The sequence below is a fragment of the Petromyzon marinus genome, chromosome 6 (assembly GCF_048934315.1).
Source record: "Petromyzon marinus isolate PM22_M1 ecotype Great Lakes invasive population chromosome 6, UKy_Petmar_22M1.pri1.0, whole genome shotgun sequence".
NCBI classification, from domain to species: Eukaryota; Metazoa; Chordata; class Hyperoartia; order Petromyzontiformes; family Petromyzontidae; genus Petromyzon; species Petromyzon marinus.
The window spans coordinates 2347868-2365696 of NC_133672.1; the positions used below are offsets into that span (position 1 = coordinate 2347868).

Here is a 17829-nt window from a genome sequence, read left to right on the forward strand (position 1 = left end):
TTGTAATGATCATGAGAACGGTGAGGAATCAGCCCAGAACTACACGGGAGGATCTTGTCAATGATCTCAAGGCAGCTGGGACCATAGTCGCCAAGAAAACAATTGGTAACACACTACGCCGTGAAGGACTGAAATCCTGCAGTACCCGCAAGGTCCCCTGCTCAAAAAAGCACATATACATGCCCGTCTGAAGTTTGCCATTGAACATCTGAATGATTCAGGACAACTGGGTGAAAGTGTTGTGGTCGGATGAGACCAAAACAGAGCTCTTTGGCATCAACTCAACTCTTGTGTTTTGAGGAGGAGAAATGCTGCCTATGACCCCAAGAACACCATCCCCACCGTCAAACATGGAGGTGGAAACATGCTTTGGGGGTGTTTTTCTGCTAAGGGGACAGGACAACTTCACCGCATCAAAGGGACGATGTACGGGGTCATTTACCGTCAAATCTTGGGTGAGAACCTTCCCTCAGCCAGGGCATTGAAAATGGGTCGTGGATGGGTATTCCAGCATGACAATGACCCAAAACACACGGCCAAGGCAACAAAGGAGTGGCTCAAGAAGAAGCACATTAAGGTCCTGGAGTGGCTTATCCAGTCTCCAGACCTTAATCCCATAGAAAATCTGTGGAGGGAGCTGAAGGTTCGAGTTGCCAAACGTCAGCCTCGAAACCTTAATGACTTGGAGAAGATCTGCAAAGAGGAGTGGGACAAAATCCCTCCTGAGATGTGTGCAAACCTGGTGGCCAACTACAAGAAACGTCTGACCTCTGTGATTGCCAATACGGGTTTTGCCACCAAGTAGTAAGTCATGTTTTGCAGAGGGGTCAAATACTTATTTCCCTCATTAAAATGCAAATCAATTTATAACATTTTTGACGTGCGTTTCTTTGGATGTTTTTGTTGTTATTCTGGGTCTCACTGTTCAAATAAACCTACCATTAAAATTATAGACTGATCATTTCTTTGTCAGTGGGCAAACGTACAAAATTAGCAGGGGATCAAATACTTTTTTTCCCTCACTGTATGTATGTGGAACTTTTTTCGCACCGTACATAGCCAACCGTGCTTATCAGAGTTTACGACATTTTTTTGGAAAATCAGGTTAACTTCTATTGAATGTCTCGTCACATAATGAAAATGCCCTTGAACCAGCCACTCTTATTGGTCCATATATGGAAAACTGCCCAATGGCTTCATGAAATTGTAATTGGAAAGACTTATGTTTTGCACGCAGTCCCAATGAAGAGGAAGAGGAGTCATCTTCGTCAGAAGAAGAAGACGAAGACCAGAAAAGGATTAATGATGACCTCTTGGGCAAGGTGATGGCGGTGGATTCGGTTGGAGGAGAGCGCAAGTGTCGTGGCTTCTGTCCAGTACTGGTGGGTGCACTACCAAACATTCATCCTGGCACACCCTGAGAACGCCATGGCTTACTTCACAAGTCTGCCAACTTTTCCATTTTTGCATCATGTTTGACATCATCAGTCTATAAACTCGTGACATACTCACTTGCAATATGGATTATGTGTCAATAAAAGTTTGAAAAGTGCACATTCACTGAAACTTCAAAGAACACCTAATCAGCTTAAATGTGTTGAAGTGAAGTGTCCAATTTTTTAAAGTAAATTGCTGTGTGGGGCTTTGTGGTGCTGCACAAAATAAAAAAAATAATGAAGACCTATTTCAACAGTAATCCACAGAGTAAGTAAAATGTAAAGCTAAAGAACTTGAATGAAAAAAGTGGCTCTAGGTGTGCTTAAAAACCTAATTCTTTATTGTGGATAGTTTTTTTGCTTCGATTTATTTTACGTACTGTGCCTTGCAAAATCAAAGGACGGTGTGCTTGTGTTGCAACCTCTTGCTTACATCTCATTTCCAGGTTGTGTCGCCAGCTTGCAGTGATGAGCTGACGGTGAAAAAGGACTTCTGTCTCGTGCGCTCTTTCAAGGATGGGAAGTTGTAAGTGCATATTACTGTGCCTCTGGAATTTCATGCTGTTATTCTCAAAATTACTGACTTATAATGACTGACACTTTGTCTTTTCCCCAAATTGTATCCTGACGTGCAATTGCCATCATGTCATGAGATGAAGAATCCGTTCAGAAGTTTTGCTAAGCGGTGGTCTGCAGATGGATATACATAACTCCTCCTGAGATCTCAAATTATAGTCGATGGGAGATATTTTAGGGTTGTTAAACGGTAATTATTTTCATAATAGGGTACCAATTCCGTATATAAGGAATCCGTATTGATTACATTGTAAGTTTAGCAAGGAATGCAACGATTGGCACATGCGAACGTTCAAACAGCACAGCGTGTACGACTGATTTCTCAGCGTCTGTCTTCTTAAATCACCAGCAGCAGGCCTAAGTTGCGGTGTGGTACATTTGCCCTCATTTCTCAGTTTTCGCAGCCCTGCAATCGCTTGTTCGTGCCACTCCTGGCAAAGGGGCCTCCACCCAATTAGACAACTCGAGATGGTAATTTGTATACTCTTCCACACTGACCATACGTTTTGGAAGAGGTGCGTACCTACTCTTTACCCAACAGAGAATATTTAAGAGACTTGCCCCATTGCTTCCACTGAAGTGTTGTGAGACGGAATTGAACAGGCATCCTCTGGATTGAAAGTCCAGGATGCTAACCATTATACCCCGGCAGCTCCCTTAGTTTCTCAGTTCAAAGGGTAAATATGTTATAATCGTTGATAAACATTTTATATGCATGTGACAAACCATTTACCAATTTTTACCATTTGAATGCAATTACCATTAATGTAATAAAAATTTAAACAACCCTCATGTTTTTGTGCAGTCATTGGAAATGTGCTGAGACCATCAACTCACTAAGTTTAAGAACCTGGTTTTATCACGGACAGCTGCCCAGATTCGTATCTAGGAACTCGGCGCTGCCAGTTCAATGCTCTAATCTTTGAGCCACTCGGCCACCTTAAAAAGATTGTTATATAGAAACCTCACAATACTGTCATTTACATATTGTTACTTTAGGGTGCTAGTGTGTAAAAAACGTAATGCATTCATAAATTAAAGTGTAAGTCTTGCATGATGTGATTCTGCAGTCACGTGGTTCTGAGGAGCGACCTGAAAGAGCTCAACTTGGACTCGGCGCCCAAATTGGAACCGTCACTAAAGTCGGCGCTTGAAAGCGCGCTGGAGTTCAGGGAGGCGCTGATGGTGCCTCCATGCTGGCGGTCGGAGCTGAGTGAGGACAGCTCCACCGAGGAGGACCCGGACGATAACGACGGCGCCGCTGACGAAGAAGAAGACGATGATGGCGGAGGTCGTGGCAGCAATGGGAGCCGTGCCCAAGGCGACAAAACCGAGGTAGGACCGCTGCTGGTGTTTCGCATCGTCTCTTGGGGGTGATTTAACAACAATAAGTTAACGTTATAAAGAATCTAAATGCAATCACATCTCGTAGCACTCTTTTCCTTGGTATTTGTTTTGGCAATCTCAACCTCAATGTCATCTTAATTTGTTTTGTCTTTTTGTCCAAATTCTATTTTTGATATCGGTGTCATGCAAGTGATATGAAGTATCCATTCAGAATTCACATTCCCACACCCCTTTTGAGTCAAAGAACTGTCTCCAGAAGGATATATAGACTGCTTCCGAAATGCTTTGAAGTTACTATACTTAATCTATGGGCACACTTTTACACACCCTCCTGCAGATAAATATTTGTTGCATGCCTTGTACGACAGTAAACAGATTTGTTTAATTGTCGGGCCTGGCCTTTTAATCAAATTAAGCGCAAAACTAAATTTAATGTGATTTGTTTGAGCCGTCGTAGGTGACTCTTTAGACCATCATCCCAATGCACTTAAGAACCTGGTTTAATCACAGATGACAACTCAAATTTGATAACAGGATCTTATCAGTGTTGACTTAGTGCTCTGACCCCTGAGTTACCTGGCCAGCTCTTGTGACGCATTGCATTTATTCCCAGGCATCTGCCTAATTATAATTCATGGTTCTAATTTATAGCGAGTTTGACATTGTCAGACTGGTCACCAAGAATTGCTGAAAAGCTTATACCTTGTTCTTTCAAGCCCAAAAGTAACGATCTGTTTTAACAATAAGACACTCAAGCATTCTATATATATCTGTATCCACAATGATGATTGTTAGCACTAACCACAGATGTTAAGAAAGCATATTTTTTTCAATTTAATGTCATTATAAAATAACTTTTAAGGCTAATGACAATTTAAATAACAGTTGAATGTACAGTTGATAAATTAGGTATTTAGAAGATTGTTGATTGTAGGAACTACTTTTGAAAAGGCACATTGATTCCATGTCGCAAAGATGTTGATGGGGGGGCAAACTGTTGATTTGTTTTGTCTAAATGTAACACTACACAGAAAGTTTTAAAGGGAATGCAAAGTACTGATTAAACTGTACGGCAGTTGAATATATAATTTTCTTTTTAATTATCAATGGCTTGCCGCCTTCCAAGAACAATTCCTAGAGCGAATGTCTGTTAATGCTTGATTCACCTGCCTGCGGGGTGAAACTGATGGTGAGCGCATGACTGCTGTGATCCGTAACTATGCGCAAATGCCAAGATAAGGTGTCGCATTTCTCAGTTTATTAACATAATGGAAACATTTCGATTTAAAGCTTTCGTGACTGCAAGGATTCATCTTCTTTGGTTCTTTCGGTAAAGTCACGTAGAACCAAAGAAGATAATAGAAACACTGTGCGTGGAAAATACACACCATGGTGCCGTTCAAAACAAGCAAGTTCCTTATTACGGAAAGATTTTCCGTCCACAGATTTCGGGTCAAATTTTGGAATAAGTTTTGGCACGCCAAAAGCGTTGTGGTGGTATGGAGCAGGAATGTAAAATGTGCAAGCCATTTTTTCTACTTTGTAGCCTGAAGAGGAGCCAAACCCTGAGGAAAAGGAGAACTTTCTGCAGCAGCTCTACAAATTCATGGATGACCGAGGTAATGCCCTGTTTTTGTTGTAAGGTCTTTAAAAATTAAGACTCGGTGTGGATAAATTGTTTCCCTGTTTTTCCACAACATCATTTTTTTGTTTCAAATAAACGTTTTAAAACTAACATTAAAAGTAATGTTTTGAAAGTTTAGCTTTAGCTGTTACAAAACATTGCAAGGGATGATGTTGATTTTTTTTGTTGGATTTTTTGTTGGATCTGTTCATGGTGAGCCATTTTTACACGGTATTCCTTCAATAGGTTCACAGAGGCTGTTTTGTTTTATTTGCTGCAGGAACACCAATAAACAAAACCCCATTTCTGGGTTACCGGGTCCTGAATCTCTTCAAGCTTTATCGGCTGGTTCAGGAGCGGGATGGCTACATTTGTGTAAGAATAGTGCACATGCAAACATGTATCCCTTCCTCCATGCACAATTGTATTCCTTGCAGCATTCAATCTTTCAGGTTACAACTATTGATGGAATAAATTATCGCCCATTTAAAAAAAAATGCATTCATGTTATACTTTTCCACTACTGTATAATTGTATATTGCTGTTTGCCGCGATTTTTTAGAATTAATTTTTAAAGGAACAACATTCCTGTTAACATGACTGATTAAGAAAATGCATATCTCTCCAATGGTCTGTACACACCTTGGCTTGCAGATTGATAGTGGTACAGTATGGAAACTCATTTACAAAGAGCTTGGACTCCCGATTCTGAACTCTGCAGCGTCCTACAACGTGAAGACTGCATATGGAAGGTGTGACTTTGCAGATACTTGAAGTGATGAATAATTTAACTTGTGATCAAACTAATTACTTTTGAAGTGTCTTTTCAGAACTCTGATATGACTTACTATATCAATCAGCCTTTCAAGTTTTGATTTAGTTACAGGCGATTACTTGGCCCAGTGGTTGCGCTTTCCCCGCTTTTTACAGAGGTTCATGGTTTGAATCCAGCGACCATCCTCATCTTGTCACTAACCATCAATATATGTGCCATCTGCTTCAGAGTGGACGTTAAAGATCCCCGACCTAATTCGCAAGAGTAGGCCATTGTGTGCCAGGGTCATGGATCAATTTTCCAAATTTAAAAGTTACCCAGAAATTACAATTTCTACCCTACTCCAAAAACTTTGCGAGACTCTCTTGAAAAAAGGTCATGAGACTCGGGCTTTCCTGGGTAAACGAGCGTTATAAATGTTTGTTATCGATATCTATTAAAAAATACTGTAATATGGTTAAGAAAATTATTGGATTTTAATTTGAAATATTGTTGACATTACAGCTAGCTTTTGCTGACGTAGTTTGCATGGAATTATCTTAGAAAGGTTGCTTACACATTTCTACTTAAAATACATGTGAATGTTTAATTCTAAGTTAAGGGTTTTTATTGATTATGGCTTGTTTTTTTGTCAATGTCCAGTTATTTCGAATGTAAGTATTATAAGTTATAAAATACAGGGTCCCCACACATGTGGTTTCACGGTTATCAATATCCACATTGCGCAGATACCTGTATGGATTTGAGGAATACTGCAAGTCTGCTGGAATCAGATTCAACTTATCGCTGACCTCCGAGCCTAAGGCAGAAGAACCGAAACAACAGCAACAGAAGCCACAACAGCCGAAGCAGCAGCAAAAGCAGAAGCAGCAACAGAAGCAGCAGCAACAACAAAAACAGGAGGCGCAAGCAGAGGAAAGACTGGACACCAGCAAAGAACTGCTGCAAAAAGATTCAACCCCCATAGTGAAGGTAAGATGACAGGTCTTGTTTTGACAGACCTCAGTCTGCCACAAATGCACATTTTTGAAGAGAATCACAGTATTCTTTGACGGTGAAGCTGGAGGCTTATATCTGTCTCTGCATTTGCCTACCCATTTATCTTTGTTCCAAGAAGTCAGACAAGCAGCCCGTCGAGGAGAAAGAAAGGCCACCGTCACCTGTCAAGTCTGTCAAGGCGGTCAAGTCGGTCAAGTCGGTCAAGTCGGTGGAGCCTGGGGAAAACAGCACCGCGGCCAAAAGCACAAAAGAAGATGCATCATCCAGCTCTGAGAGTGAAAAAGAAGATGAGGTGGCCAAGCCTCAGAGAGTGAGCATATGCTAGGACGTTTAAAATGTGCCTTTTAACAATAATGATGTGTTTATTGTCATTTTCAGATGTATATATATTGTCTGTCCTTGGTGTTTTTATTTTTAAATCATCTTGCTTAATAGACTAAAACATTTAACATTATGCCTACAGTAGAACCTATGTGTGTCCGAAATACAGTGTCTGGGGTGAAGAGGGCAAAGCTTTCACGAGAGCAAAGGCTGTTGTTATATTTGTAAAAAAATAACTTTTTTTTGCGAAGCGAGGTTATGAAATGGCATCAATGGTAAGTGCATCCAGCTTGGTGTTGTCTGGTAGATGACATTTTAACCGGGCGGATGCTGTACACTGGAAGAACAGACTTGCGGGTCATTGTTACAAGCGCGTCCATTTTGCAGACGTGTGTGCACTGCTGAGATCGCGTGACTGCCGCGCTGGGGAGGCAGCTCGACTCGCTGGTCACACGGCCAACAGCCACGCTGCGGGTTTCAGCCCAGACACATGGATAGTGTGGATTCACACGTACGCGGTACTCGGATATGCAGGGTTCTACTGTGCTTGCTGTTGCCGCGTGGGTGATTGTTTTTTGTCCATACATTAAGAAATAGATTTCAAATATTGAAGGGATCTTCTGTTCTTCATCGAAATCCATGGCGAATGCCTCTGGTCAAAGCATTATATATCGGACATTTTTAAATCTGAACTTGAAACACCAGAACACTGGTGGAATGGGCTCTTGAATTTATATTTTTATGCAAAACCCTTCGGTCTAAATTTTCACTTGAAGCTTTTTAAGTATTGCGATGGCCTTCAATTGAACGTTGTTCCTGCCAAACTTTGTTTACCAGGGTCGTCGGAGGGTCATGCGAGACATCCCTCCGCGTAAAAGCATCACGCCCCGGGAGTCGAAGAAAGAGGGCAAACCGGAGAAGGATGAGGGTGTCCGGGAAGACAACAGCCAAGAGCAAGACAAGGACAGCTGTCCAACCCCTCCTACGGCTGCCGTCTCCACTGTGCCCACCGCCGCACCGGCCGCTGCTCCGATTGAGAACGCGGAGGGTGCCAAGGGGGAGAGCGACAAACCGGTGAGGCTGGTGGAACCTTGCGCAGCCACGGGTGACCCGGCCGGAGATGAGTCCCAGGTGAAGGAGGAGGAGTGCAATTCAAGCATCGCCGATAGCCAGAGTGATTGCTGGAAATACCAGGAGGAGTCGGCGGACCTTGGTGCGGGGTCAAGCGATGTGACTTCTCCCAAGCAGGAGCTCAAGGACAAAGCAGATGGGGACATTTCTGAGTAAGTGTTTCCAAGCCAGGATATTGTGTGCTGGATTATTATTTCAAGTCCATTATTTTCAATTGAAAAAGTGTGAGTAGAGCCCAAAATGCTTGGACAAGGGATTTTAGGAAAAACAACGTTTTACTATCCTAATAGAATTTGAAGAATTTACATTCTCATACATTACTGATGTGACAGAAATATGGGCATTAACGTGAGTGGTTACTGTATTTGTTGGTTTTGTTGCCATTCGATCCACTTATAGCCCATTTATAATTTTCAACTTAGATGTGGAAAATGATATTAAAATGGTTAAACAAGTGTTTCTTTTAAACATTGGAATGAACCCACTGTTTTTAGAATTTTCACACCACTTCACATTACAGTAGAACCCCTCTTAACAATGGTAATTGGTTCCACGAAACAGGTTAAGTGATTTTGTCATTAAGCGAGTATAGGAAATGCATGTTAAGGGCTTAATTAGTTCCGACAGCATCGAAAGTTACCCTTTTTCACCCATGAACTGTACTTTCTAATATTTAAACAATGGATATGAATGCATAAAGATACTAACAACATTATAAAGACATCATTTTTAAAGACGCATGCTTAATCAATGCATTAATTCATATTTACTGTACCTACAACAGGTCATTGTTAACAGGAGGAATGGTCGGTAATCGAACCCATTGGGCTCTATGGAGGCCCGTCGTTAAGCGATTAGTCGTTAAAGGGGATGGTCATTAAGAGGGGTTCTACTTTATTACATATATAGTGGGTTCATTTGAGACACACACTTGACTTAGGAGGCAACACGTTTTTATTCTCTGACCACAACGGGGTAACTAAATACGTACAATAGGATAACTATATCGTGGTAACCACCACGGGGTAACTATATAACCGGGTCAGGTCAGTTAACACACTGCCTGACCCACAATGCCGAGCGTGAAGACCGGAGACCGAAGAAACGTAGCACGGCGGGTTCCATTCCAGGAGACAGCCCTGATTGACTCTCAGGACCTCCCTTTTACGCCCCTGAGCGTGGCCTGGCTCCGCCCTTGGCCACGCCCCCTTCTGGATCCTACCAGAAGGTTCTGGCCCATACACTACGTGTCACGTGTCCCTCTCGCCACCTTTGGCCCACATTCTTACCCTGTCCTGGTCAATTGCCCTCTCGGGCTCAACCAGACTGTCACGTCCTCAACTACCCTCTCTCTGACAGTCACCAGAAGCATACCCCCTAGGGCCCCCTTCCATGTCATAACATACTCTGGTGTCAGAGAGAGGCTCTAACACCCGCAGTTCCACTCTTCTATCAGTAGCTGGCACTAAATGCCGTAGTGACCCAATATACATCACTACACACAGGTCAACTAAATATGTGAGTTTATCTTGTCATTATATACTATTACCCCTGGTGTTCCCACTCATGTAAACCACACCACTTTTGAGAACCTAATTTAAAACTCAAAATTATCGCCTTCTAAATGAACAAAGAAAAGCTTCGTGAAGCAATGTGACGTGTTCTTTTGTTACAAGAACTCTAAATTAACTTCTGTTGAAACCACTCTGAATTTGGACAGCTGTGGGTGGTTAAGGCATGCTTCACAGGTTTCAGCGTTGAAGGAATAGGAGAAAGGAGATTCTTGTTGCCGGTGCTCCTCGCCAAACCGCTGCCGCTTCCACCATCGCATTTTGGTTCAGCAGCACGATGAGCGAGGGAGAGGAGGGCGTGGAGGAGCTGCTCGGATACCCACTGGGCACCAAGGTGCGTGTCAAATACGGCAGAGGCAAGAGCCTCAAGATCTATGAGGCGATCATCAAGGACGTGGACACGGAGGGCGAGGAGGACAGTGACGTCATCTACCTGGTGCACTACTACGGCTGGAACGTCAGGTCTGGTCCCCAGCCTCCACAGAGATGTGTTATTCTCACTGCATACATGCTTATTTATTCTCTTTGACCTGTGTATTTTAAAGGTGAAGAAATCATAACGGTAATACAGGTTTTTGGGTTAGATCGCGTAAATATAAATGTGTCGTTAAACCCGCCATCACCCGACATATTTACGTGATCTAACCGAAAAACCTCTATTATGGATAATATTGGTCACGAAAGCCTACCTGTCAAACAAATCATAACGGCTAATGCTACTGAAGCCACCACACCTCTTCATCGATTCCTTCTGCTAAAGGTTGCAAAGTTGGCACTCATTCTTCAAGATGACTGGCTGTCCAGTAATGGCTGATTATATATATTAGCCATTTATTTTCTGAGTTTCTCGCAACTTCTCATTCTCTCAATCCAATGTTTTGGCGTTATAAAATACATGAACCTTGGTTGGTTGACCACAGGGCATTTTTGCAACTTTGTATTATGACAAGATGGAATGGTCTTGTATGTGTTTTAACACTAACTGAAATTGCGACAGTTTGGTTAAGATAGGTTAGAGACATGTAGCCCAGGCGAAGTGAGTGATCCAACCTCCAGCATCATACACCCACAGAGACATTCTTTATCGACACAAACACGATTCAATGGATTACCCCCCCAAATAAATAATTAATCGCAATGACTGTTTTGAGACTGTAGAACTCGTTTAAGAGATGTCTTTCCCCGCCTCCTGTAGGTATGACGAATGGGTGAAGGAGGATCGAATCATAAGACCGGTGGACAAAAACATACCTAAAATCAAGCACAGGAGAAAAACTAAGGTATTTTTTTTTTACTTTTTATTTATGCATAACTGTACTTTTATTGCTTGATATTTGAAGGCGCTCTTATTGGCTAATTTGCTTTTGTTTTATTAATGTGTTCCAATGCAGCATCACCAAATAATTTGCTTGAAGTTGGTTAATTTCACAGAGTGGTGCTGTTAACTAAGAGTAATTAAGAAAAACATTAGGAAAAATATATACTAATTTAAAAATAACCAGAAATGTGTAACGAAGTTTCTGTTAAAATTCTGTAAACCAGAACAAAGCAGACCGGGACAAGGCGGAGGCCTTGAGGAAAGAGGAGAAAAGACAGGAGCCTGGTGTGGGCCGTGGGAGGCGTGGGCCGGTTTCCGGGAAGTCCCCACCCGGTTGCATCACCCCACCTCTACGCGGAGGCCACCGTGGTGGGCACACCGGACCGGGGCGTGGCGGCCACCGCACCACGCGCAGCGGTGTGTCTCCGCTCACCAATGGGCACGAGGGTACGTGGCAAACGCCTTGGCCTGCGTGAGCATGTCACCTCACTTCCACACTCTTGCTGGACATTCCTCTGCCGCTGTAATGTGGGAGTCCCGCAAGGCCTTCGATTATATGTGGATGTCAACGTTTGTGTGCGCGAGAATGTTTTCCAGGCCCTATGCATTTTGTAATGGGGTAAATGTGCAATTTCTTCGAGCTTTGTCATCTGGTCCAGGAGAGGGGCGGCTACATTACTATCAGGGTAGTACACATTCAAATGTATGGATTTGAATGAGAGCTCTGCGGCTGAACATGGACTGAGATGTTAGCATGGGATAAAAAATAGAGGAAGGAGGAGAAGAGGCAGGAGCCAGGCGTTAGCCTTGGGAGGTGTGAGCCTTAGTGACGGTATTGAGATTCACATGAAATAGCTGAATTTATATATATAGTATACAGAATTTTAATACCAACAAATATTTGTTTTTCAGATATGCTGAATATTATGCGTTTACAGACACAGTATTCTGTGATTTTTTTGTGTGTTGTGATGCCATTTTAAACATTTTTTCAGGCATGCAACGCAGACACACACGTAGAAGTTCTGGTGTTGGGGACTTTGACAAGAAGTCTGATGGTTAGTCACTCATGCATTTAACTCTGTACAGGTGAAAAACCACTAGTTACTGGGGTTTTATCTTTCTGTACCATTTTTTGGTAAGGTGAGCCTCACAAGATACTTAGTGCCCGACTTGATTCACGATTTAAGCTGTGGTGGGATTCACTTAATTGGTGATATTTGCCATGGTGAATGTTGAACTAGCGGAGGACATTTTTCTCATTGCAGCTTCCAACAACTTCTCAAGTGATAGCGAAATGGACGATGAGAGTTCTTCAAACAGCTCTGAGCGGCAGGAGGTGGACGACGGTTTTGCAACAAGTCCCGATGCCACGATAGAAAAGGAGTCGGAGGAGGGTGCCGAGGAGAGCGATGTGCTGGTGTTGCTTGTTACGTCGCCGTCACAGGAGGGGCACGTGGCGGACAAGGATGAGACGGAGCCAGCGAAGTCGGCAGTGCCACAAGATGCAGAGGAATTGGGAGCTGTGGCACAACAGAGCAGCCCGAGGCAGCAGCAACAGAATGAGAAACTGCAGAAACAGCAGCAGCAGCAGGACCAGCAGCAGAAACAGCTGAAGCAGAAACAGCAACAACTGCAACAGAAGCAGCTTGAGCAGCAGCAGGAGGAGCAGCAGAAACAAGAGCAGGAACGCAAACAGGAGCTGCAGAAGCAGGAGATGCAGAAACAACTGGAGCAGGAGCAGAAACAACAGCAACTGAAGCAGGAGCAGGAGCAGAAGCAGGAGCAGGAGAAGAAACAGCAGCAACTGAAGCAGGAGCAGGAGCAGAAACAGGAGCAGGAGAAGAAACAGCAGCAACTGAAGCAGGAGCAGGAGCAGAAACAGCAGCAACTATTGAAGCAAGAGCAGAAGCAACAGGAACAGAAACAGCAACTATTGAAACAAGAGCAGAAGCAGCAGGAACAAAAGCAGCAGGAACAGAAGCAGCAACTATTGAAGCAAGAGCAGAAGCAGCAGGAACAGAAGCAGCAGGAACAGAAGCAGCAGGAACAGAAGCAGCAACTATTGAAGCAAGAGCAGAAGCAGCAAGAGCAGAAGCAGCAGGAACAGAAGCAGCAGGAACAGAAGCGACAGGAACAGAAGCAGCAGGAACTGAAGCAGCAGGAACTGAAGCAGCAGGAACTGAAGCAGCAGGAACTGAAGCAGGTACAGAAGCAGCAGCAGCAAATAAAGCATGAGCAGAAGCAGCAGGAGCAGAAACAGCAGCAGCAACTGAAGCAGGAACAGAAACAGCAACAGCAGCAACTAAAGCAGGAGCAGAAACAGCAGCAGCAACAACTGAAGCAGGAGCAGAAACAGCAGCAACAACTGAAGCAGGAGCAGAAACAGCAGCAGCAGCAACTGAAACAGGAGCAGAAACATCAGCAGCAGCAACTAAAGCAGGAGCAGAAACAGCAGCAGCAACAATTGAAACAGGAGCAGAAACAGCAGCAGCAGCTAAAGCAAGAGCAGGATCACAAACAGCAGCCGAAGGCACATCAACTACCGCTACAGCAACAACAAAAGCAAGAAAGTATCACGGGTGAACTTCAGCTCTCTCCAGCTAAAGAACCTGAGAAAGCAGCTGTCACTGGGCCAAAGTCAAGGGTCAGGAAGGAGCGCACTAGGCCAGATTCAGTCATGGAGGTGCTGGAGCCAGCACTGCCAGTCCTCGTAGTGTCGAGCGAGGAGGCGTCTGACTCGGGGGAAGAACGGAGGGTAAGCACGGAGACCGATGGGGAGGGCTGCCTGTTGGCTGTTCCCAGTGGGGAGACGTCTGCCTGTGAGGAGCAATCCTCGTTTCAGTTGACGCTGAAGAAGCCGGAGGAGCCAGAGGAAGTTTCGGAGCCCGGTGTTCAAAAGCCACAGAAAATGGTGACAAAACGGCGCAGCCCTCGCAGGTCGAGCACGTCCAGCAGTCAAGACAAGAAAGTGAAACTGGAAAAGGAGCATGAGGAGCCCACTGAACCCATGCAGGTGCAGGAAACGAAGGATGTTACAAGTCCAGAGCTTACCTCAAAGGGTATTGAGGCAGTTTCAGCACCCTGTGCGAGAAGGGAATTGGTCTCTGAAAGGCTTGTTGACAAATCATCTCTAACTACAGTAGAGCTACCTGACACCGCCATAAGGCCGGCACGGACAAAGGAAGAGGAGGAAAGGGAGCAGGATAATCTTGTCTCGCAAACGTTGATGGAGATATCCATGTCGGAAGCACCTCGGCAGGAAGTAACAATGGACCGGTCTGACGCACGGAGCGGTTTAGAGAGGCCTTCTAGTAGCCCCCTGGCAACACCGCTGCAGAGTTCCGCCTCGGCGTTTAGAGAGTCCATGCCTGCTGTTTCGGCCTCCCCACCGGTTTCCTCATCCCCCAGCACTCCGTTTATCACTCCACTCAGCACCCAGTTTAGTACCCCCTTCAGCACGCCTCTTACCTCTCCACCAACCACATCTCTTGGCACTGCCCGCAGCATGCACCCTGGCACACTCACCAGCACACCGCGTGGTACCACGCACACTGCTCCACGCGGCACTCTATTCGGCCCACGTTCTGGGACTCCACTCGGCTCGCTACTTGGCAGCCCGCGTGGTCCTCCCCGCGCTTCCCCACGAAGCCTTGCTCGTAGTGTCGCTGTGAGTCCGTCCCTGAACCCTCGTCCACCAGGCCCTCTGACTCCTTGCCTACCCTCATCTGTGGCCCCAATTTTCACTCCTCCCATGGTCCCGTCGCTCGTTTCTTCAATTCACTCTCCTATGACTGCCCCATTGGGTCCCAGAATGGGTCCTCGCTTTGCCTCGCCAACGTCCTCGCCTCCGTCTACTTCCTTCTCGTCGGCCACAGCACCTTCTCCCGCTTTGGCTCCTCCGTCGACACCTTTGGCCCCTCTGCCACCACCGCCGCTGCCACCTGCGGCTATTCCTGCCACCCCCGCGAGGGCATCGTCGGATGAGAGCCGGAGCTCGCCGAGCGGGAGTGGGACGGTGGCACATGTGGGCAGCCTTGCAGCACCACAGGGCACGCCCTCTGAAGACAATGCCTCACCCACCTCCTTCGATGAAAGCGTCAGCAATGGAGGCGGTGGCGGAGGCGGGTCCAGTTCTGCGGATCAGAAGGACCGAGGTGCGCATCACTGTACAGTAGAACCCCTCTTAACGACCACCCATGTTAACAACGGGCCACCATAGAGCCCAGTGTGTTCACTTACTGACCATTCCCCTGTTAATGACGGGCTGTTGTAGGTACAGTGAATAAGAATTAATGTATTTATTAACCATGTTTCTTTTAATATTATGGGGTTTATAATGTTAGTATCTTTATGTATTTATATCTATTTAAATATTCTAAAGTACGTTTTTTGGGTGAAAAGGGTAACTTTCGATGCTATCTGAACGAATTAAGCCTTTACTATGTATTTTCTATACTGTTGTTAAGAGGGGTTTAACTGTAATTGCTTTTGTCTTGCGGTACTTGTCACCGGTTCTGCACAAGCTGCTCGTACCCGCACTTGTTTATTTGTTATTAATAATTATTTTGACCTGCAGGATCACTGTGGTTAAAAACCCAGCGTGGAGCTATGACTTCTAAAGCAAGTTTATATATTATTGTTGCACTTGTATACCAAGGAATGCTACGCCCCATATCAAGGCACTATTTTAGGAGGGCCCTGTCAAGTTTTCACGCTAAAAGATATCTTGCTCTGTAATCCCAATTTAGTAATTTGCGGGTATTTTTGCAGCATTGGGATGTTTGGCCAATACCAATTCGATTGCTTTTTTTAGCTATGGGTAGTAAATTGGAGAACCAAAATAAAACCAACGCAGAACAGGGGCAGAACTTACAAACTCCAAGATATAGGCTATTTAATTGTTTATTCGAACATTATTGTTTCGTTGTATTTTTTGGTTGTACCAGGCTTGAAGAGATTACATGCCACAACCAGCGGAGGAACCACCAAAAAGCACAAGAGGAACCATAAACGGGCCAGTGCTAGCCACAAGAAGGACAAGCATGAAGCAGGTGAAGTAGTTTTCATGACTTAGCTGTGAACTGTCAAATATAAACATCCTGCATATGTGTACTATACTGTGTACACAAGTGCCAGATTCAATTTTTTTTACCAAGTGTAATTTTTTTGCTTAATTTCAAAGAATTCTTGCTGAAGTCTCCATTACCAACAATGTTGAATATCATCAATGCTGCTACTTCAGATTATTAATCTAGCCCTTCAAGTTTCATCATTGTTAGCTGCAGGGATACCATAATTTAAAACAATGAAAATAAAAATCTGACATTCAGTGTCAGTATCCATGTTATCTATGTAAATAAATATTTTTCTTGGCCCGAGCCACCAATGTCAAGATAATACAATCTTTTCCAACAGGCATCTCTGGAGGCGCCCTTACCACATTTTGAAGCATGTGAAAGTTCATATCAAGTACCGTCTGTAAAGTTTAGCTACAGGGTTATCAGAATTTTAAGCGATTTATGAATGTGTGTGGAACAGGTCACAGCAGTGACAGTGAGGACCTCCCAGCACTGAGCACTGGCAAGGTCTCATCACAGGCCGGCCACCATGGCACGCGGTCTCCCCGTGGCACCAAGTCTCCTGCGCACAGCTGCCCGCCCACCAGGGCCCACGGAGAGAGTCGCGTGGCCTGTAGCCCCCCACGGGCCGGCAGGTGGACCCTACTGCCCGGTAAGCACTGTCTGTTGTTAGGGCACTGCTTGGGAAGATTTCAGTTGAATTGTGGACACTGCTATATTGGCTATATGCGTACCTTGAATCATATTGGATAAAAGACAAAGGAAATTCAAACCGTAGGAGTGGGGCATTATGGGAGGATAGGAGCACAAGGGCCGTGAACTTCGACGACAACGACCCCCATCACTAGCACATGGTAAGGGATGGCAGAGAGAGAAATAATGTTCATTGAGAGAGACGAGACAGCAAAGGTATAAAGGGATTTGTCTATTTCTCGTAAATTGTGTCCCAATTTATTTCACCATACTTCACCACATTTGTCGGTGTGATTTGAAGGGGGAACATCTTTTCTAGCCTCTACTGTGATGGAGACCCCTGTCCACTATAACTACTTCATTAAAGTAGTATTCTTATATAGTACATTACAGGGTGAATTTTTAATTTACTGTAAAAATAAATGATTCACACAAGACACCCATAGTATTACAAGTTATCTGATGCAAGAATTGTATGCAGCAGGCTTACCAAAGTCATGTGAAATCATATGTTATTATTTAAACATTCCACATTTTATAAATGTGCAGGCTTAACTGTGAGATTGGAAGTTCCCAGCATTGTAAATTGTAACGATGCCGTGCAAAGCATGTGCTTTGTAATCCGTAAAAAGTACTGGAATTTGAAACTGGTGCGTGCTTCCTCCGCGCTTCCCCGGGTACTGCTGGTGGAGACTTGTCGAGCCTTGCACCTCCGGAGCGGATCGTGGTGCTGCAGGACAAGCTGCAGGAGATCCGCCGCTGCTACATGTCCCTTAAATCCGAAGTGGCCACCATCGACCGCCGCCGCAAGAAAAACAAGAGGAAGGAGCGTGAGGGTGAGTCTTAATCTCTTTTCCCCACTGCAACCAAGCAGTGCTGTGACCCGTAAGGTCGCCCGGCGCGGCTCTCAAGCCTGTTTTTCCACTGCAGGAATCCCGTGCCCGTGCCACTGACATC

General features: G+C 44.7%; 1 protein-coding gene across 5 annotated transcripts in view; it reads left to right on the top strand.

The window, feature by feature from the left end:
* The window catches only part of ARID4A (AT-rich interaction domain 4A), a 35694-nt gene that overhangs the window by 14441 nt on the left and 3424 nt on the right, over positions 1-17829 (top strand). Inside the window, exons 8-24 of one of the 5 annotated variants that reach the window (XM_032948392.2) lie at positions 1238-1382; positions 1883-1962; positions 3083-3347; positions 4906-4978; positions 5264-5358; positions 5638-5735; positions 6487-6730; positions 6873-7067; positions 7916-8361; positions 10051-10242; positions 10976-11060; positions 11323-11545; positions 12094-12156; positions 12367-15255; positions 16048-16152; positions 16640-16831; positions 17565-17708. In XM_032948392.2, coding sequence (XP_032804283.1) covers positions 1238-1382; positions 1883-1962; positions 3083-3347; positions 4906-4978; positions 5264-5358; positions 5638-5735; positions 6487-6730; positions 6873-7067; positions 7916-8361; positions 10051-10242; positions 10976-11060; positions 11323-11545; positions 12094-12156; positions 12367-15255; positions 16048-16152; positions 16640-16831; positions 17565-17708 — 5534 coding nt within the window. Of the gene's footprint in view, positions 1-1237; positions 1383-1882; positions 1963-3082; positions 3348-4905; positions 4979-5263; positions 5359-5637; positions 5736-6486; positions 6731-6872; positions 7068-7915; positions 8362-10050; positions 10243-10975; positions 11061-11322; positions 11546-12093; positions 12157-12366; positions 15256-16047; positions 16153-16639; positions 16832-17554; positions 17709-17829 lie in introns of all 5 variants that reach the window. The other 4 variants (XM_076063764.1, XM_076063781.1, XM_076063773.1 and 1 more) reach the window with 4 other exon arrangements.